At 65.0% G+C, this 21,035-nt stretch overlaps 1 protein-coding gene across 2 annotated transcripts; it reads right to left on the bottom strand.

The window, feature by feature from the left end:
• Positions 1-303: 303 nt before the first annotated feature.
• Positions 304-19,763, bottom strand: TSPAN32 (tetraspanin 32). 2 transcript variants are annotated; one of them, XM_045770763.2, is made up of 9 exons: positions 19,679-19,763; positions 18,993-19,107; positions 18,157-18,254; positions 13,962-14,036; positions 9,049-9,150; positions 8,367-8,453; positions 6,593-6,676; positions 5,785-5,876; positions 304-5,422 (listed from the first exon to the last, which is right to left on the bottom strand). In XM_045770763.2, the coding sequence occupies exons 1-9, from the start codon at positions 19,751-19,753 to the stop codon at positions 5,356-5,358; spliced, it is 795 nt and encodes a 264-aa protein (XP_045626719.1). In that variant the 5' UTR covers positions 19,754-19,763; the 3' UTR covers positions 304-5,355. The 2 variants fall into 2 exon arrangements, with proteins under 2 accessions (XP_045626719.1, XP_045626721.1); XM_045770765.2 differs by lacking the exon at positions 6,593-6,676.
• Positions 19,764-21,035: the final 1,272 nt, after the last annotated feature.

The raw sequence follows: 21,035 nt of genomic DNA on the forward strand, positions 1-21,035 counted from the left end.
TGGAAGGGCAGCCGTGGGACCTGATAAAGGAGGGCTGGCAGGGATGCGGCGAGGGGTGTGGGCTGCTCCTGCTGGCACCCGGGCCTGTCTCTGAAGCTCAGGAGTGGGTCAAAGCCTGCAGTACGGTGCGAGTCCTCAGGTGACCCCGGGGGGGGGGGGGTACTTACTGTTACGTGGCCAAGATGGACTGCGGCCCGAGGGGAGCAGGGCCGGGCTGCAGGGGCATTCTGCGGACGGGAAACGTGGGGCCGGGCACGGGCCGTCCTCCACCGGTGTGCCCCGGAGCCCAACCCCCACGCCCGCCACAGGACCATCCCCCCTAGGCAGAGGACTCGGCATCACATGGCCACACTCGAGAGCAAGGTAACTTAAAACATTTACTCTGAACAACCAAAGGGCCCAAGAAGAAATCGCAATGGAAACTTTAAAACACTAGAAGCAAATGATGTTGAAAAAGCGGCCTTCAGACCTTGCCGGGGTGCTGGGGAAGAGGCGTGGGGTCTGGGCGCACACCCGGGACTGGGGTCCAGGAGCTGAGCCGTCAGCCACAAAACCCACCAGTGGAGACAGTGGAGGGCAGAAGCCCGTGAAGTGGCGGCAGGGAGGGGTGCAGTGGGGAGGGTTCCCAGCCAGCGACTTCCCGAGAAGGCAAATAAAACCAACAGTCTGGCAAGTTGGGTCACGAAAAACAAAAGCAACGAGCCATGTTAGGAGGAAAGGGGGGACAGGACTGCAGGTTTGGCCAGCGGGGAGGTGGGCGTGGGACTCCGCTATCCGGTGGGCAGGTTCTGACCGATCCGAGGTTGGACGTGGTTGCTTGTGGGTGGCCCGGGCGGCTTTGTGATAACAGCCCCTGAGGCCTGCTTTCCAACCCCGACAGCAGATTCTCCAGGTCTCTGGGCACCAGCCGGGGTCCTGCGAGCCCGCCTCAGACCCCACAGGGGAAGGGCTCAGCCCCCAGGGCGGCCCCCACTGGCGGCCCCAGTTGCGAGTCCAGGCCGCGTTCTGGAAACTGGGGGGTTCCCGTGATCCCTTCTCAGGCTCCACCATGCGTGGAGTGGTGCACAGAGCTCAGGAAAGGGCTCCGCTTGCTGTTACCTGTTTATTAGGCTACGACTCAGAAACAGCCCCACGGAAGGCCCCCACGCGCTCTCCGGGCGCCCCCCTCCCAGCACCTGCACGTGTTCACCGACCAGACACAGCGGCTCTGAGCCTGCCTGGTGGTCCCCCTGGGTGGGCGTGGTCATAACCTGGGCGAGTGACTCGATCTCGCGTCCTCCCCCTCCTGGGGCTCTCTGCACACCGGTCTCTCCGGAGACCAGCCTCTGTCCCGAAGCCGCCCGTCATCGCAGGGACACACACAAGACACTCTCACTACTTCGGAGTGACAAGGGTTTTAGGAACTGGGTGCCCCGAACTGGAACGAAGACCAAATATTCACTTGTAATCACGTCACTGGCCACCCCTCGGTCTTTGACAGGATCCCTTGCAGGAAAATGGTTGTAAAGATCACGAGCTACTGGCAGAGTAGTAGACGGGGTCCGGTCTCTTGTCATGCCCTGTGAGGACATCTCCCGGGCCGGCGGCCCAGGTCTGCAGGCTTCCGCGAGGCCCAGCCAGGCTCTGAGGGCGGGAGCACAGCTGGCCCTACACAGCCGGTCCTTGCGGGCTCCCGGAGTCGTGGGGCTGAGAGGCGGCGCAGTCTCCTGCTTTCTGGACATGATCTGCAAATCCCTGTTATTCGTCCCCAGACCCTCAGCTACTACCGTCCTTTCTCTCCATTTGTGCCTTTTGGAAGGGCCCCCAGGCCCGGCCGCCAAGCTGCCCTGCACGAGGAGCGCCTGCCCTCCGTCCACTCGTCCCAAGTGCCAGGCAGACAGCTGCTTTCACCGCGACCCCCGCTCTGCCCGATGGGGTGAGGGCTCGGCCGCCTCGGGAACTCCGTGCTAGGTTTAAAAACTTCGCTACTGTTCCTGGCTCGGGGAACGCCCTGCTCTGACCCTGGGGGCTGCAGGCCTGTTCTCGTGGACAGGTGCACCCAGGTGAAGCAGAAGAGTACCGTCACCGTGCCCGAGGCCCCCAGCGGCCCTTCCCCAGACCCGCCAGAAACACGCACTGTACGGGGTGGGGGGCTCTCCGTGAGTCCCAGTTGTGCTGCGTGTGAGCACACGTGCGTAAAGACCTCGTGCTGTATACCACCGCTGCTTTCGCTGCCCGTTCCCCTGTGTTCCCCTTCTCCATCACTTGAGTCCCCTGAGGGGTGGCTCTCAGACGCTGGGGCCTATGGAGTGAGTCCCTTGGGCTGAAGAAATGACGGTCCACCACCCAGATCAGGCTCTGTCTCCTGCTCCAGGAGCACCCTGAGCACTTGCGTCCACCACCGGGCAGCCCAGCCGGGCCCAGAGTCCGTGTCCCTTCCTGCCAGGACCCATCCATGGCCCCGAGACCTCGAGGGTAGGGTCAGCGTCACCAGCCAGCTGTGCTCGGGGCTTCCCAGCAGGCCCTCGGCGCCCGTCTCTCTCAGAGGCAGATGGAGCCGCTCTTCTTGGCATCTGGTGCCTCGGAGGGCCCTCGAGGATCTGTCTAGGCTCCACCCACCTCTGCAGGGCCACCCCCACAACAACTCCTCCTCCAGGGAGCCCTTGGGGATATCTGCCTGAGGATGCGGCACCTTCCAAACCTGGAAGGAATCCTTGCGACGGGCACCCACACGTCCTCTTCTAGTGCACGGCTGCAGTTCCCACGGTCGTTCCCACAGGGCCGTGCCCCGCACAGGCGCCCTTTAGCAGGCCTGGTTCCATCACTGCCCAGCTGACCATACGGCCGGACCGCTGGCCACTGCCCACGGCAGCAGAAACCAAACGCGGGGCTTCTCCCAACTGTTCTATTCTTCCCTCACGGCTGGGAACGCAGCATGTAGGGCGGCCCACGGAGCTGATCGGTGCCACCAGGGCCTTCTAAACAGAGCCTTGTCTGTTCACGTTGGACCTGCGCCCATGACCCAGCAGCTCTCTGTTGGCTAGGGAGACCTGTCCGCAGGGCACTGTCCAAACGGGGGTAGAATCCGGCCACTCCTACCACAGCCCCGGGGAGGAGAGGCTCCCTGTCCGCACCCCCTCCCGGCACTGCCCAGCGGCACGGGCCGCCTAAGCCACCGCCATCCCTGCTGTGCCCGTGAGAGCGCTTCTCCTGCATCACGCGAGACCTGAGGTCACTGGGGCAGCTTCGATTAGCGTCTGATAACAAGGTGATAATGCCCCTCAAATGGAGATTCTCCAGCTCGAAGTCCCCGCGGCTGTGGCTGGGAGGTGCCCACAGGCTCTTGCTGCAAACCCAGGCCGAGGGTCCACCTGGGGCTGTGGCCAGAGAAGGCACCTGCTTCTATGCCATGTGGCCTCAGGCCCCATGGACGCCGTGGGAGGGGTGGGGCTGCGTGCGCTGTTTGCCAGCACCAGGTGGGACACCCCCAGGTGGACGTCCATCCCCAGAACACAGTCCGGGTGAAGAGGAGACAGCTCGCATGGGGCCTGGCACACGCTGCAGCTCCCATAACCCAGCCTGCTGTGCACGTAGCCTTCTCCAGGTCCAGTGGCGGCTGGGTCAGGCTTGGCCGTGGACGTGCACATGGCCTTCTCCAGGTCCAGTGGCGGCCGGGTCAGGCTTGGCCGTGGACGTGCACGTGGCCTTCTCCAGGTCCAGTGGCGGCCGGGTCAGACTTGGTTGTGGATTTGGGGCCACAGGGCATGTGGCTCCTGCATCAAGGAGTCCGGGGGGCTTCTCTTCTGCACCCCAGTGAGGGTGGAGCGCAGGGACCCCGGCCCTCCGTCAACCTTTATCTGGACCAGGCGTCTGATTATCGCTCCCGGAACTCCCGGGTCTGCTTCTTGTAGTGATCGTTGTTCCTGCTGCTCCCCTCCCTCCACGCTGGGGTCTTGGTGGGTCAGCAGCAGGGCATCCGTCCCTCCCGTCCGCCCAGCCTCGATGGTGCTCTTCTAGAGCCTTGTCCTGTCCCACCCATGTCTGTTTTATCCACTGATTTCTTAACAACCATCTGGAGATTCCCGCCCCGCCGAGTCGCTGGTCGGCAGAATTTCACTAAACGCCCTTTTCTTTCCTCTCTCTGCACCATCGCAGAGCTTTGCTGGTTGTTCTCTGAGCTTAAAAGGCAGGCCGACCAGGACGGGGCCAGAGGGGGCCGCGCATGGCCAGAGACCAACGGTCCCCTAACGCAGGACCTGTGAGACTCGGGGCGTCCTCGTCGGGGGACGAGGTCTGCAGCTGGAGGGGTGCTTTCGGCACTCCATTAGGCAGGAACGTGCTTGCTTTCGGGAGGTGTGTGCGCGCATATGTGAGTGTGTGAGTGTGTGCGAGTGACTGGAAACACAAGGGGAGGCCTGGGGTGGGTATTTGTCACGTCACTTTTTTGGCTGCCTGTCACAGAACGGCCCTTCTGTTTTGGAGGACCCCCCCTTTGTTGGTCTTGGTGGGGGCTGGGATTTTGAGCCGCACAGCCTCAGGGCAGTTAGAGCACTAATGAGAGAGGGGGTTCGGGCGTCCAGGGGAGCCGCCCGGCTACCGGAATTTCTACAGTGCCCTCTGCACTCACACCAGATGTCCTGCCTCGAGTACTGACACCTGTGAGCACAGTGTCCCTGGAAGTGTGAGATTTCTGCCCAAGAGACGGAGGTTCCCAGTGGACCACATGCAGCCACAGGGGCCCTTGAAAGCAGAGCGCTCCCCTGCCGGAGGGAAGGGGAGGTCGGAAGCCCTCAGCACAAGGACGGGCATGCCCTCGCTGCCTTGGAGGCGAGGGCCTCTCACGCGAAGGAGAGGACGTGGTCTTAGGGAGCATAGGACTGTCGCCGCTGACGGCCGGCAAGGAGGGGACCCTCGGTCCCACAGCTGCACGGACCCGTGTTCCTCCCACAGCCCAGCCAAGCCTGGAAAGGGTGCCCCCCAAGCCTGCAGCACGTGGGGAGCCCAGCCCGGCTCAGCCCTGGGCTCTGACCTCGTGAGACCGGGCAGAGCGTCCAGTCAAGCCTGCCCCGTGGCTTCTCCGATCTGACCTCTTCCCAGCCTGTCCCCACGGGGTCTGTGAGGGACCCCGATCCGTCTGTCTGCTGAAAAGGAGCCTGTGTATCTGGGCCGGCCCCCCTCCCCTCCCTCCACGATGTGGCAGAAGACACCTCACATCCTCCTTGTAAGGCTCATGTTTGGGCCGGCTGAGCCTCTGTGGGCGCACAGGTGGCGGGATGGGCGGTTCCAATGGTGTCAGTCGTCCTGGAGCTGCAGAGGGCCCCCCGAGGGTCCACTTGCACCCAGGCGGCCGTGGAGAACATCTGCTTCAGTTGGGCGCTAAAGCGCGGGGCCTCCCTGGGAGCGTCTGAAGACACTGGGCTCCTGGGGCTGGCAGCCAGGGGCTCTGGGAAGCAGAGGGGACCGTGAGAATGCTCTAGAATGCACTGGGATGAGGCAGGATGCCTGGTCTTTATGGGGAGTGGGGTGAAGGGAGGCGGCTCCCTCTGGGGCTGTAGGGGTGCCTGCAACTCTTCAGGCTCCCCCCTCCCTCTGTGTGGCCAGCCAGCCCCAAAGTCCCTGCCCTAGAGAATCAGCCTGGGCTGTTGGTCCAGGGGTCCCAGCAGCCGGGGGCAGGCAAAGCCATCGGGGAATGGGAAGGGGCCGTGCCCTGTGGCCTGTGAGCCAGCCTGAGTACCTGGCCTCCTCCACCTGCTGCTGGCCTCTGCCTCTTGGGGGGTGGGGAGGGGGTGGCAGGCAGGGGCCTACCTCCGGTTCAGGGTGTATTTGCCCCTGCGGTCCAAGCTGCTGCCAGAGCGAATGGAGAACCAGAGAAAGGCACTGAGCAGCATCGCATACACCTGGGAGGGAGGAGGCGCCAGCATCAGCTCCAGAGGCTCCAGGGGAGGGGTGCCCTACTCCTAGGAGGGTATGGGCTGCAGGGCTCCAGGGGAGGGGTGCCCTACTCCTAGGAGGGTATGGGCTGCAGGGCTCCAGGGGAGGGGTGCCCTACTCCTAGGAGGGTATGGGCTGCAGGGCTCCAGGGGAGGGGTGCCCTACTCCTAGGAGGGTATGGGCTGCAGGGCTCCAGGGGAGGGGTGCCCTACTCCTAGGAGGGTATGGGCTGCAGGGCTCCAGGGGAGGGGTGCCCTACTCCTAGGAGGGTATGGGCTGCAGGGCTCCAGGGGAGGGGTGCCCTACTCCCTAGGAGGGTATGGGCTGCAGGGCTCCAGGAGAGGGGTGCCCTACTCCTAGGAGGGTATGGGCTGCAGGGCTCCAGGGGAGGGGTGCCCTACTCCTAGGAGGGTATGGGCTGCAGGGCTCCAGGGGAGGGGTGCCCTACTCCTTAGGAGGGTATGGGCTGCAGGTCTCCCAGCTGTCTCGGGAAGGTGGTGAGGCAGGTACTGTCACCTCCCAGACGGCCTCCCTGGGGTCAGCAGCCTCCTGCCTGGCTGCCAGTGCACGGGGAGCCCTGGCGTTCCCCGAGGCCAAAGACGCTGGCCTTCCATTGGGGTGGGGGATCTGCAGGTGGAAGGGCAGGAGGTGGGGAAGGGGTGCGGAGGGAGGGTGAGAGTACCATGGCGGCGAGGCCGATGCCAGTCAGGATGGAGACGATGTGTCCGTACGTCCTCAGGGAGCTCCCGATCCCCACCAGGCAGTCCTGAGCAGAGGGCACCCGCATGGCACCCACCCTGGCTGTCCCTCCCTGCCCAGGGTGAGGCCCTCTCGTGCCCACCTGGGCCAAGTGCTAGGGTGAGGGGAAGTCAGCGGGGGCTGGGGTGGTACACCCCACCGTCCCAGAGCTCTGGGGAAAGGCATCACACACAGGCGGAAACCAGAGGGACGAGTAGGTCTCCATGGGGACGGAAGGCCACTGCCCCGGGTCCAGCGTGTGCCTTTCTTAGGCGTCCGCTGAGCTGCCTGGGCTGGGGCACGGGGCGGGCTCCCCCGGGCACGCTGGGTTTCCCTTGCTCCCTGGCCCAGGGTGAGAGGAGGGCAGAGACAGAGCTGCTGGAGGGGTGTGGGGTCCCGGGCTGTCCCAGCCTCCTGCTCCCTCCCCGGCTCTAATGGGTCCCCAGGGCCTGGCACCCGCAGAGGCTCTCTCTCCAGGAAAAGGGAGGTGACAGTCCCATCTCTGAACCACTCAGATGGTGGCATTCGATTTGGGGGAAGACAGCATTTGGGGCAGGCCCAGTGGGACGTGTGGGATGCTCTCCTGAAGGCTGGGATGGGGAGGGAGAGGAGGCTAGCCTGGCGTCTGTCTGTGCATCCGTCTGTCCACTGTTACTGGACAGGGTCTGGGCCCTCCAGCCTCCCTGCTGCCACCTGGGCCTCTGCTGCAGCTGGAGTCCTGTCCCTGCTCACACGTGGGCCACAGGACTGACCGTCTGGCCTGGAGGTTGGGACCTCGGGCTCCAGGGGCAGCTGGAAATGGTCCCAGGAGCCCTGGGCCACAATCCTGCAGCCTGGCTGGGGTGCCCCGTGGGAAAATGTCCCCTGATCAACCCCTACTCCCCGTGTGGCCACACTTCCGGCTGGTAGGCAGCCTGGGGGCCTGATCACCATCCAGGACACCATCCCAGCCCCTCCCACACCTCCCCCAGGGTGGCTCCAGCGTCCATGCCCACCCTCTGTGGCCTTTATGGTGGGGATCCCCCATTCTGGAAGGCCGCAAAGCAGTCCCTCAGCCCGCTTTGCAGATGGGCACCTGAGGCCTCTCCCTGGGAGGCCTGCACTCTTGGCCCCCTTCCAGGCTTGCTGGGCCCTCCCCCACCCTCACCCTTCCTGTGCGCGCCTCCCTCTGGGGCCAGGGGCTGGTTGGCTCCCTCCCTTGCTGGGCCTGGAGCCATTTGCATCCTCCTGTCCGGTTGTTGGAGGGTGGCCAGGAGCCTCTCGCCCAGAGATAGGGGTGGGTTTGTTTCCTGGACAGCGGGGGAGGGGAGCCGGGAGGGGGGAGGGCGGGTGGGTGGGGGAGGGCTGATGGGGTAGCTGGAGGAGGTGCCAGGCCCCTCTCCGGGCCAGGCCGAGGGGAAGAGGGGACTTCCCTGCCTCTGCCTGCCAAGGACCCTCCCTCTCCCTTCCGTGGAATGTCCTTCCGGCTCCTTCCCGAGGAGCCCCCTCCAGACCAATGTCTGCCTTCCACCCCCCTGCGCTTCTGGAGGCTTCCGAGGGCAGGCCTGGCCTCGGGGAGCCCCAGGCTGGAGCTGCGTGAGGGGGTGAAGGAGCGAAGGAACGGAGCCCAGGGCCAAGTCCAGCCCTCACTGCCGCCTCCAGGAGCCCTGCAGCGGGTAGCTGGGGTTTGGGGGAGGCGCGGGGAGGGACAGTGCAGGGTCCGGGCCTCTCCTCCTCACCTGTCTGGCTGCCTGCTCTCCCCGACACAGGCTGGCCTCCGCGTCCCCCAGGAGGCTGAAAGGAGAGCTCTTGCCACAGCACAGGAACTGCAAGAACGTACGAGTGACGGGTTTGCAAGGTGGGCAAACGGGGGAAAAGTATAGGAGGCCACCGGCGGGGCCGTCCAGCAGCGCTGCCCCGAGAAGCCAGGGCCACAGGCTGCGTGAGGGGGGTGGCAGGCACCGGGCAGCCCGGCCCTCCCAGCCCCACGGCTTCCCCATAAAAGGAGGGCCCATAACTGTCCACCGCCTGCTGTCGCCACAGCCGCCGGCCGCCTGCCTCCCGGGCTGTGACCCTGTGGCCACGGGGCCTTGCTTCGTGCTGTGCTGTCACCGACCTGAAGTTCTTAATCAGTTTTGGACAAGAAAACTTTTCATTTTGCCTTGGCCCCCAAATTAGGCAGCCAGCCCTGCCCAGGTCAGAGGGAGAAGACAAGAGGTCTTCGTGCCCCCTCCCCACTACCGAGAGGGTGTCAGTGGCCTGTGTCCTGGGACCCCTGCTCAGCATCTGGCCTGAGGCCAGCTGACTCTGGGGGGAGGCCACCCCATACCCGTTTTCTGGGTTACGGTCCACCCGGGGAAGCTGAATGTCCTGGAGCCGCCCGGCGAGGGGGAGGCCACCCCCAGGGCACCCAACGCTCACCGTGTCCTGAATGGCCAGGAGCTGCTGCCGCGGGGTGCTGGACAGGCTCCTCACTGCCCGGTCATACAGCAGGTCGTAGGCGTCCAGCATAGCATCCTCCACCTGCACCGAGAGCATCGTGGGAAGACCTCCGAGCTGCTGAAGCCCCTCCCTACAGATGCGGCTCCCCAGGGGCGGGGCTGGCCCACGTGGGCCACCCCCCTCCTTCCACCGGGCAGAGCCTGGGTCTCCTGCGAGGCTGATCACCACAGCTCCCCAGACTTCGGCTGTGCGGGCCCCTCCCAATAAGAATGACCATTACTGCCCCAGGCCCGTGCTGGGGCCAGGTTCCTGGGCGACACGTCAGAGACCCGAGCCTGCGGCCCGCCCCAGCTCTGGTCTTCTGGGGTATGGAGGGCCTAGCTGAGGGAACGGTCCACCCCCATCTGTCGATCTGGGTCTGGGTGGGATGGGGAAAGCCAAGAGCCGGGCCTGGGTGGAGAAGGCTGGGAGGAGCCTCCTGCCAGGAGTTCAGCTCCCCAGTGATGGTCTAAGTGTCTCCCTAGAACCACCTGGTGGGTTCCAGAAACCCCGGACAGCTGGGCTCCAGGCAAGGCCTTTGACCAAAGGAGCCATGGGCATCCAGGGCCAGCTCTGGGCAAACAAGGTGGATCATGGGGAAGGACGGCATTGATGGGGGCTGGCAGGGCTCTCCATTCACTTTGTATCCCGGCATCACTCAGACCTCATGGCCTCCACCCTCCTAAGCACCTCCTTCCGCCTTTGCTCATGCTGCTCCCCCAAACCTAAATGCCCACCCTTGCCAAGTTAGTCCCCCAAAGACGAATTGGAATCTCACCTCCTCCAGGAAGGCTTCCCTGACTGCTCTGGACTCAACAGTCTCCTGGCATAGACCAGGCTTCTTTGCGCCCCCCTTGCCCTCTGATGCCTCCTGTCCTCCTCTCTTCTCAGAGACCCTGAGCACTCACTCCCTTACCCCTTTTCTCACCTGGGACACAATAATGGCTGCTCAGGGCTGCCCTCAAGGGCTGGGGGTGAACCGATGCCCATGCCTGCTCTGGCCACTCATGTGGGGGTGGCAGTCCTGCTGGCAGCTTGGGAGACCGGGGTAGGTGGGCCACAGAGGCTGTCTTGGCAAGCCATGTCCAAGGCCGCCATGCCTCAACAGGACCCAGAGGCACTTTCATCCCAAACCCCACCCCCACTCCTGGCCCTAATTGACCCTCCCATGAGACATTGCACTGCACACCATCCCAAACTGGGTCAGCTGGTTTCTAGCCAACCCTCTGGGAGGTGGGCAGTGCCCTGGGCTGGAGAGCAGGCATCAGGCTGGCCACCGTGGCTGCGGGGCCCGGCTCGGGGCCCTCTCTCTGCCTGTTTCCTCAAGTTTGAAAAGAAACTGAGACCACGAAGGCGCCGTGTCCTCGTGGGAGGGGTTCCGGGGAGGCTGGGGGCCGAGTGGAGGGGGCCTGGGGTCAGGGGGCAAGAGGCTGAGACAAGGAGGCCGGCTCACACCACCATGCTGGTTCCATCCCCCCACGAGGGCCCTGCGCCCTGAGGCCAGCTCTCACTACTGGAACCTTGGCATAGGAACAACGTGCTGCCTTGGGGTCAGTCCCCACCACCCAGAAGCTGGGGACACGGCGCCTGCTGCAGGCAGAAAAACAGGTCCTGCAAAGCCACGTCCCTCACCCAAGACCCCCCGGGCCTGGCAGTGGGGCCCAGGCTGGACTTGTCCCACAGGCCTGGACACCTGTCTCCCCATTACCGGGCTTGGGGGTGCTCTAGGAGCCTGAGGCCGTGTTTCTCCAGGAGAAAACTGGGGTGGGCCAGGGGCTGTGGGAGGCCACCAGGCCCTGCCACCTCTGCGTCCCCTGCCAGGGTCCCCCTTCCTTAAGCCTGACTTCCAGGACTCCGGGGGTGCCCCCCAGGATGGATTTGGAGCAACAGAGGTGGAGAGTGGCAGCTGGAAAACGCTGCGAGGGGCGGGGGCACCCCCTCACCGCCCCCCAGGGAGTGCGGCCTGGTTTGAGGCCACGGAAGAACGTGGCCGATCCCTTCCGACTCCGTTCTCTGGCTTCCCGTCAGTAGGGCTGCCCCAGGCCACTGTCAGGAACCCATATCTCAGGATATCATTGGGCGGATTGTCCAGAGAGACGCAGGGGGACAGCGGGGGTGAACGGGTTGGCCCTTGGGCTCTCTCTGGTCACCCAGTTGCCAGCAGGACCCTGGGGAACAAAGGAGCCTGGGGCTGGGATCTATCTGGGCTGGGAGGGTCCCCAGGCTCAGGTTCCTGGGAGAGGCCCAGGGTGGAAGACACCCCCTCACGGCAGCCCAGACACCTCCGCCCTAGTCCCACTGAGCCCTTCACACGCACTGTTCCTGTGGCATGGCAGCCCCTGGCGGGTCTCTGAGCCCCCCCACCGGGGTGAAGGCAGCTGGTCACCTGAGGGTACCGGGCGGGGCTGAGCCCAGACAGAGAAGCCAGAGGTCCCGCGCCCAGGCCACTTTTGTGCCGTCAGGGCCTGGACACACACAGGCCGTATGGGGAGGCAGATGGAGCCCGCCAGGCCTCGGGCCCCGGGAGGAGGAGTCCCCAGCCCCCATCTGCAAAAGCTGCAAAGCCCCAAGAACTGAACCCTGAGAGCCAGTCGGAGCCTGGACCGGATCAGGATGATTTTGCAGGGGATGGCGGTGGAGGGGGGGCGGGGGAGGCGGGGTAGGGACAGAGAAGAGGCCCAGCTGGGAGCTGTCTGACTTCAATCCCCCCTTCTCAGAGGGGGACCCAGCTGGCCTGTGGCCTGTGGCCCCTACACGGCCCCTCCGCTACAGAACCCAGGATCGGGGGCTCCAGCTATAAACACAGTGTGTCAGAGAGGAGCGGACGGGCTGCAGCCGTCCCAGGGGAGCCGCAGGGGGCTCCAGGGCACCCTGGCAGCCATCTCAGCCGGGCCCACCCACACTGTGACCCAGACCTGCAATGGGCCCGATCTGTAGCCGGGAAACACGAGCCTGAAATGCCAGGCTGGCTCTCCTTGGGCAAGCCTGCTGGCCAGCCCCACTTGAGGGCCCAGGGCACCTTGCACAGGTGCCAACCCCCTCCAAGAGCCTCGCAGCCAGAGGAAATGTCACAGGGGAGTTACCCCAAATGGTGCCAGGGTGGCGGTGGGCTGTCGGGAAATCCTTGGACAGGGAAGGGAAAAGAGGCATTGGCTCAGGGCCCTGGGTGGTGGTCTGGATCCTCCTGGATCCCCCTGCCCCGGTTCTGCCTGTGTGACCTGGCTCCCTGCCCCCTGGGGCTGAGTACCCCCCTTTGCAGAACAAGGGCATGACCGCTGTGCTCGGCCTGGTGACTCAGCCTCACGGACGCCAAGGCGCATGGACGGGGAGAAGCGAGGCCCACTTCTGGGCACGCGAAGCCAGGACCAGAGAGGGTCATCACACATCGTACGCGGTACGACCGGGCCCAATGTCCTGAACCCCTGCCCTCTGCAAGCCTCTGCTCCCGCATGACCATTGTGGGGGGCGGCGGTGCAGGCGACAGAGAGGCTGGGCCGCTGGGGACTGAGACGCACAGGGAAGAAAGCACCTGTCACTTGCTGCTCGAGCAGCGCAGAAGCAGAGGACATTCCGGCAGCCTGGTCTTGGTTTTCCTGGGCCGGTCCTTGCAGAGCACATGGAGAAACTGAGGCCCAGGTTGAGGAGGGACTGCTGGGGATCACGGAAAGTCAAGGCAGACAGGGTCTACGCAGCAGAGCTCTCCTGTCCCTCTCTGCGGTCCCACCTGCTGGCCCCTTGGCTTCCGGGCCGCCCCGGGGGTCTTGCCTGGGTCTGCGCTCTCACGGGATCTTGTCCACGGCTGGGGACGGGGGAAGGCCTGTCCCTCACCCCTTTGGCCTCAGCCAGGGAGCAGCTGGGCTAGGGTCTGGCCCCTACACGCGATCCTGCCCGGGCCCTCTCTCCGAGCCTCTTGGGTTCCTCTGCCCGGACAGGGGGTCTGGCCTTGACCCCCAGCCCTGGTCTGGGAGGGGGCCGGCTCCACACATGCACTGGCCAGCCCCGTCCCCCAGGCAGGCTCTCAGCTTCATCTCAGGGCCTGAATTCAGACAGAAATTCTGGAGGGCCAGGCTGGGTCAGTGCCCAGGCCTGCGGGCTTCGAGCCCTGCTCGTGTATGTGCTCTGGGGGCCGTGGCCCTCGTGACTGAGTTAGCCCAGAGCTAGGGCCTCCCCTGACCCCCAAAATGGGATGAGGGCCCCCTCACACCAAGTCCATGGACACCCTGCTGAGCCAGCAAGCACTCAGAGAACATCAGCTGAGTGGATGGATGGATGGATGGACAGATGAAGGAAGGGAGGACAGCACCACCTTCTGCGGGGTGGGGGGCATCCCCACCATGACCATGGGCATTACTACCCCAGTCACCACCAATACGGAAGCCCTGGGAAGAGCCTACATGGGGGCGGGACCAGGAGGACAGCCAGCCCCCCCACGCCGCAGGGCCGCTCCTGCCCCAGGACTGAAGGGCGGCTGTCCTCCTGGGGACGAGGCCTGGACGCTGGCAGGGCCCAGTCAGGAGCGCAGTCCTTCTGGGCCAGCTTCCGGAGCACTGACCCCTGTAATCAATCCCTCGGGTGGGTGGGGACCCTCCTCTCTGGGTGCTTCATCCCCTTTCCAGCTCCAGGCCCCTCTCAGGGCCCAGCAGAGGGCAGGGCTGAGGGGCCTGGGGTGAGGAGGGCGGAGGCCTGCATCTGCTCCCGCTTCCCTGGGAGCTCCGGCCCCAGCCCGGCCCTGAAGAGACCCAGCCCTGTGCCCCCCTTCAGGCAGAGGACGTTCCCCCCAGAACGGTCTCTCCCCAGTGGAGGGGCGACTCCCTGGCCCAGGTACCCTTGGCTGTGTGATGGGGGGCGCTCACCTGGGTGGGGCTGTGGAATCTCCAGAAGGCCGCCTGCGCCAGGGCTCCGAACACCAGGGCAAAGCACAGGAAGCCCTGAGGCAGAGGAGGCATGGGTCACGGGGTGCAGCCCGCGGGCCACCTGGTGAGCCATCCAGCGAGCCAGCTGCAGGCCGTGCCTGGGTCTTCCCCGCGGGCTGCTGCCCCCCCCCCCAAGGGGGAGACCGACTGTGGGCTGCGGGCACACTCTTCCCACCCCTTCTGGCCCATTTTGGGAACTCTCCCCCTATTGCCCATCCTGGTTCACAAGGGCACATCAATGGCTGAGCCAGGTCCCCTCCCCCCGGGAGGGAGGGAGTCCCCAGGATGATGAAAGCCTCTGCGCAGTGGGGCTGCTTGGGGGTGGGGGGAGGCCTGGGAGAAGAAGACACATCCCTTTCTAGGAGGGTCCAGGCGGACGCGGCATGGCTCTGGGGCTGCCCTCTGCCCTGGCCCGGGGGGGGGGGGGGCTGCAGGTTCCCAGCAGAGACCACCCGATGGCTTTTGCCTTCTGGGAGGGGCGCCAGCATCTACAGCTGGGGAGCTGGGGCAGGTGGGGCACCCCAAGGTAGGGTGAGCCCGTCTTCAGACCCTGTGCAGTCCCCTGACTTAGCCCCCGCGTACCCCGATATTGGAGATGGGAGTTCTCTGGGGGGGAACGTCTTTCCATCACCAGCACCCCCACAGTGCCCTTCTCTCTGGCGGTCGGGGGTTTGGAACTGTTGAGCCCCCCGCTTGCAGAAGCCAGGGATGATACGGACTCTGCCCCTGAGAAATGTACCTCATGTGCCCCAGGAGTCTTTTGTGGGCGGTTTCAGAGGGTCATCCCAGACTAGGAGCCCCAGCTTATATGCTGCCGTGGGTGGGGAGAACCCTGCCTAGAGCTTGGCCTGCTACCTGCGTGCTGCAGACCTGCAGACCTGGGTCTCCCACCGAGTCTCCTCCCAGAGCTCCGGGCAGCTCATGGGGCTGCTGGTCACACAGCCTCGGTGTCCAGAGGACCGACGTGTCTGCGTCACCTCCTCCCACAGGGCCAGATCTGTGGGAGCACCGCTGCCCTGGGCTCCGCGTCCCTGGCCGGGTGACACAGCACCCCTCCCTGGCCTGTCCACAGCCCGGGGCAGCCTGGGGCCGGGTTCTCCCCACCCAGGGACCTCCTCGTGAAGAGTGACACCCAGGAGAATCGATGACCAATGGAATGGAGAGAGGCCCCGAGACACCTACCAACACATGGATACTGGCTGGGCCGTGTCCCACCAGACGCCGGGAAAGAGCGGGCCACCCCCATCAGCCCCTGCTCCTGTGCTGGCACAGGGGCCTCAGGCTTTGCTCAGGGACAGGCAGCCCCTGCCTTCTCCTGATCCCTCCTGTCTGCCCAGGTGCCTGCGAGGCCTTGGTGTCTAGGACAGACTCCTCCCTCCCCCTCCTCCTCCTTCTCATCCCTCTCCCTCCTTCCCCTCCCCCTCCTCCTCCCTTCTTCCCTACCCTTCCTCCTTTCTCCTCTTCCTCCTCCTCCCTCTTCTCTTCCTCCCTGGCTGGCTGAGGGCCTCCTTCTCCATCTGGAAACCATCGCTCAACACTGTCTCCAGGCTGGAGGCCCTGAGCCAGCTCAGGGGACTAGCATTTTCCAGAAATCATTTCATTCCTCAGGAGAGAGCAAGTCCGCTCCCTACCTCCCCCCTCCCCCCTGCAGAGAGGGCCTTGGGCGAGGCCCACTTCTCCTCTGTCCCCAGGGCCTGCGCGGTGGAGGCCTGCTGGGTGCGGCTGGGCCCAGCCCCGCATTTTCTTGCTCCTTGTAAATAAAATACGTAAATAAATCAGCGGCTCCTGCTGGCTCTGCTCCGGCAGCCCTGCAGCCCGGCAAGCTGGTTCATTTCCTGCTCCTGAGGGCTGTGTGGGGCGAGGCCGGAGGAGGTGGGGGCAGGAAGGGGCGGGTGGGGGACAGCAGCCAGGCGCCCGGTGCTTTGGGAAGGGTCTTCCTGCCTGATGGTCCCTCGTATGTGCCGCTACACGTGTGCACACACACAGACGTGCCAGACACCACGGGCACGTGGACACGCACACGCGTGTGTGGGCAGCTCGGCAGCGCGGGCCCCTGGGGGCCACGGGGCTGGGGACCAGGACGGGGTCTGGGTGCAGCAGGCGGCTCTCTCACGAGCGGTCTGCAGGCCGTCGGGTGGGGCTGGGGATGCAGAAGCCAGACCCCCACGGGCCAGCGCGGGGCCCCTGCAGCATCTGGGCAGGGAAGCACAGGGGCAGCTGGGGAGGCGGGCGCGGGAACCTGGCCTTGGGAGCACCTTCCACCTCCTGGAGCTCCTGGCTTTGGCCCAGCACCATGGCGTCCCCTAGTGGCCATGCTGCCGCCCCAGTGCCAGCCTCTCTGGGCCTGGGCTGGCCCTGCACCCCTCTGGCAGGTTCCAAGCCTTAGGGCTCCGCTCTAGGCGGACGGTCCACCTGCCCCGTCAGCTCCCACTGGGCCTCCCCTCCCTCCCTGCCTCCAGGCCAGCGACAGACCGCACTGGTTTCTCCCACTGGGCTCTCGCCCACACTGCCAAGCCCACAAGCCGGTGGGGAGGGGGGGTCCCGGTTAGGGCTGGAGCTGCCGGCTCTCACGCTGGCCGCCCCGGGGGCTGCAGCTTTAGGAGGTGACTGTGTCCCCGCTCCTACAGATGTTTACGAACCAGGAGAACTTCCATGGACACTTGCTGACATAGGCTGGGCCTAGAGCCCTGCCTGCCCTGGGGGCCCAGAAGGCTGCCCTCCGTGAGCCCAGGGGCATGGGCTCTGGGGCTCGATGCCCCGTGAACCCCTCACGGGAGGGGTGGGGTCTGCAGGAGCAGAGGGCTGGAGGCAGGAGAGTGGAGGTCTGGTGGCTGGAAGGGACTGAGGGAGGCTGGGGGGTCCCGTAGAGCTGCCGGGAGACGGTGAGGTCAGGAAGCTGAGGGGACTAGGGTTTAGAAAGGCTCCGTCTCTGCCCGGCCCCAGTGACTCGTGCTCTCTGGTTCCTCTTGCAAATCGAAGAAGCTACGCTCCCACTCCCGGGGGGAGGCAAGAACCTTAGTCGCTCTCCGACTGTCATCCTGGGCCCCTGGACACCTGCTACCATCTAGCAGGATCTGAATCCCGAGCGTGTCCCAGGACATCAGTGTCGAACAAACCTGGGCAGATGCTGGCATCAACCCCCACTGCTGTCGGTGATTTGTGGAGTAACCCCTAACGTCCACCTGTCACTCGCCTTCGATCAGACCCTTCTCTGGCTTCCTGAAGGAACATGTTTCCTGGACCCCTTTCCAATGTAACCCCCCAACCCCAAGTGACAGAGAGGCTCCCGGACACTCCGTCTGGGACTCTGTCCCTCACTCAAGCTGTTCAGTGAGCTCTCTGTTCACTTTTGATCCTGTGTGAAGCCAAGGACCCTCCTGGTTGGTCCTGTGGGACCCCCCCTGGGGCCTTGGGCCCAGCCTGCCTCCATCAACGGGACTCTGTCCCGAGCTGTGAGGAGTCCCAGAAGGCCCCAGGCAGGGAGGGCAGGTGCCAGGGGATGGCGGGGGTGCAGGTGCGGGAGCCCAGGGCACCAGTGAGCCCAGGTTCTGGTAGGAGAGGAGGGCCTGTGCCCAGAGTGGGCAGGACAGATGGGCCTCGGAGGAGGGGTTGGGCGGGCAGGCCAAGCGGTGGGACAGGCCCATGGGAACGAAGATGGGCCCAAGGGGACGAGCAGGAATGGGGGCAACAAGGGACCACTGTCCCTTGTGGGGCGAGGTAGAGCCTTCCCACAGCTGCAAAGGAGCAGTGCGGGCACAGCACAAGCCCGACAGGTGACCTGGCCAGTGGAGGGGCTTTCCCCACATCCCTGGCTCAGTAACAGGAAAGAGAAGCCGGTTCCCAGAGCCTCTGGTGCAGCAGAACCAGACCCTCCCTGTGCCTTTGCCAATGGCCCCCAGGCCTGGGAGGGCCGGCGTTGCCTTTCTGGCCCCCCGTGGATGAGGGGGTAAAGCGGGGCCTGGCAGAGTGGCCCTCGTTGGCCCCGGTGCACGGAGGTCCTTGCTGGCGCACATCCTTTAGGCCTCTGTTTCTGCGAGGACACTGTGGGGGGAGGCGGGCTCCCTGGGCTCTCCCCATCCTGCCGGCTCCTGATCCCATCCCAGAGGCTGGGGCACTGGGGACAGGGAGAACTCACCCCAGCCATGAGTCCCCCGGCCTCCCTCACAGTGGCCGCAGCGCCCAGGACAGCACCCAGGGTCAGGAGCCCGGCCAGGCTGATGGCTGCATAGAAGGCTGGGTGGGGACAGAGAGGAGGAGGGTTAGGGGGGCCCCGGATAGGGGTCCCCAATGCACAGGCCTGCATCTGAAATCCACCCAAGGGTCCCCTCAGGGGTGGGCTTCTGGGAGCTTTCAGTACCCACCACCCACTCCCTCTCCTCCCAGTACTCGGAAGGCAGGAGGGAAGGAGGAGGCCAGAGGCCCTGCCCCCCACTTCTGCTTCCTGTCTGCCCGGAGATATCTCAGAAGCCATGAGGCATGTGCAGGGTGCTCGTTCTTATCAGGCCAGGCCCAAGACCCAGGCTTCCTGCTCCAGGATCCAAGCTTCAGGGTAAAAACCCGGGGCCTAAGGGCCAGGAGGCGTGGGGCTGGGACCACAGCCCGACTCTCTGGGCCTCAGTTTCCCCCATAGCTGCCCTCCTTGCGTCCTGTGCTCTTGCCTGAGTGCAGCCGGGTCCAGGCCCCTTTGTTCCGGAGCAACCCGTCCAGGACACTGAGGCCCTCTAGATGCCACCTGACACTCCCTCCTGTCCCCAGGTTCCCAAGACGGGAGGTGGAAGCACGGGCTGGGGCCCAGACCCCCAGCTCTGCCCAGGGCAGAAGGACCCCAGGGTGGCCCTCTTTGGCCCCACGCCCTGCCTGACCCAGCCCGGCTCCACTAGGAGGCCCCCACCCGCCCAGCCCGGGATGCCTCCCCAACAGCCTTTGCACCTGAAGCCCCCTCCCCGACAGGAGCCCCCTGACCTTACTTACCCCAGCGGTGCACGGCCTCATAGGGGGTCCTGTCTGAGGACGCGTGGCCGATGACAGCAAAGTGGGCCCCGAAGTAGGTGAGAGCAGCCAAGGTGGCCATAGACAGGCCCAGGAGCTGGGGGTGGGGCAGACCCAGAGTGGGGGGGTGCTGGACACACAATGGACAAGGCCCAGGAAGCAGGGTCTGGGTCTCCTGGGTCCCCTGGCCAACCTCCCTCCAGCTTCATCGTCTCACTTGAGACAGGCTCAGCTTTGGGACTTCTGGGTGTTTCTGTAGGGTGGTCTCAGGGAGGCCTTTTCCCAGACACCCAGCCACACACACAGATACACCAACAAACACACACACATACCCCACCCTCCCCCCATGCACACGCATTCATTGTGCAGCTTCTCCAAGGACCCAGAACCTTGGATCATTCTGTCTGCACGGCCCTACCAGCCCCCTCCCCCTGCCCCCTCCGACACCAGTTCATCAGCCACCCAGGTCCCGTGCTGCCTGGCGGGGCCCGCAGGGCATCCTGCCCAAACGGCCACCTGCCAGAGGTCCACCGCCAGGGTCCCAGGTGCATGTCCTGGGGGCAGGATGGGGACAGCAGGGTTGCGTGTGTGTGGGGACCACAGCACTAGAGGTCCCCTGACACGGCCCCCCACCCCACAACACCCCTCCCGCCCGACCAGCCTGTTACCAAGACAAAGAAGCTAGTGACCAGCATCTGGCATTTGGCCACCCTGACCCGACTCCAGGGCCCCATGGTGGCCATCTCTCCTCCCTTCTCCTCTGCCCTCCTCTCCCCGCCCCTCCCCGCCCTCCCCGCCCACTGCGGTTTCCAGCTGGGTGGGGGCCTCAGGCCACAGCTGCCTGCCCAGGAGGTAGGCTGCTCTCTCTTCGTCAACACCCCCAGAGAGCGGAGCCCCTGGCTGCCCCTGAAGACACGGAAGACGGGCAGGAAGGTAGGGGAGGGGCAGCGAGGCCAGCTCCTGCCACCCCTGCTGTCCCCAGCCCTGGCCCAAGGCACCAGGACTTCTGACGGTAGGAGCCCTCTCCCCGAAGGGCGTGGCCTGGTTCTTGGTGTGGCCGCAGAGCACGTCCTGGGAGGATGTGGGAAGAGGTGGTGAGTAGAGGCGAAGTGGCCAGATAGGGGGTGAGCTTCTTGTCCTGGGAGTATGCAAGCAGAATCCTGCCGAAAGCTTGATCCTTGGGGGAATCTGGGAGACAGGATCGAATCTGAACATCATTATTGAGGCATCATCCTAGGAAACACCATCCGAAATGTTCTGTGACAGAGACATTTTGGAAAGGTGATTCAGAGCAGAGCTGGCTGGGGGGGGGGGGCAGGATGGGCTGGAGCCCTGGTGCCCTAGTGCCCAGGTGGGCGTCAGAGGGAGGCTGTGTCAAATCATGAATCTGTCATTAAACTAAACCATGCAGACCTGAGCACAGGGCAGGCCGGACTCGGACAGGTGTGGGGCTCCATCCCATGGACGGGACACGTGGTGAAGCCACTATCTGGGTTCAATGTGGGCCAGTTTGGACCCCTGGGCCACTGCTGTAGTCCTTGGGGCAGCAGGGATGACGGGGGGAGGGGGGTGCTGCGGGTGGGTGGCTCACCTCTGGGTTGCAATCGCTCGCCTTCTGTCCTCTTCTGTGCCTCCCATGTGGGGTCCTCCTGGACACGGGGACCTCAGCAGGGGAGGGGGAATGCCCCAGATAGCTGCAAGTGAGGTGATCCCTTGGACTTCTAGGAACCAGCAGCTCTGGCCATCTCTTCCCTTCCTCTGCCAGGGCAGCTGGGACCCCTTGTGCCTCCCACCCTGGTCGCCACCCTGGTCTGCAGGGGCATGAGGGGGTCTCGGAGGGCAGGTGTCTGTGGACTGCGCCAGGTAGATCCACGGTTTGACCCAAGCAGCAGCAAGAGTGAAAGTGGGGGACCCCGGGTACGTCGGGGCAGGACGGCAGCCCACCCTATCCCACCAACACCCAGGGGCCCACGCTGGGCACATAGCCAATGGAGTAGAGGAACAGGTGCCGGAGCCAGGACACCT

This window comes from Ursus americanus, chromosome 24, assembly GCF_024610735.1.
Source record: "Ursus americanus isolate L20-20 chromosome 24, mUrsAme1.1.p, whole genome shotgun sequence".
NCBI classification, from domain to species: Eukaryota; Metazoa; Chordata; class Mammalia; order Carnivora; family Ursidae; genus Ursus; species Ursus americanus.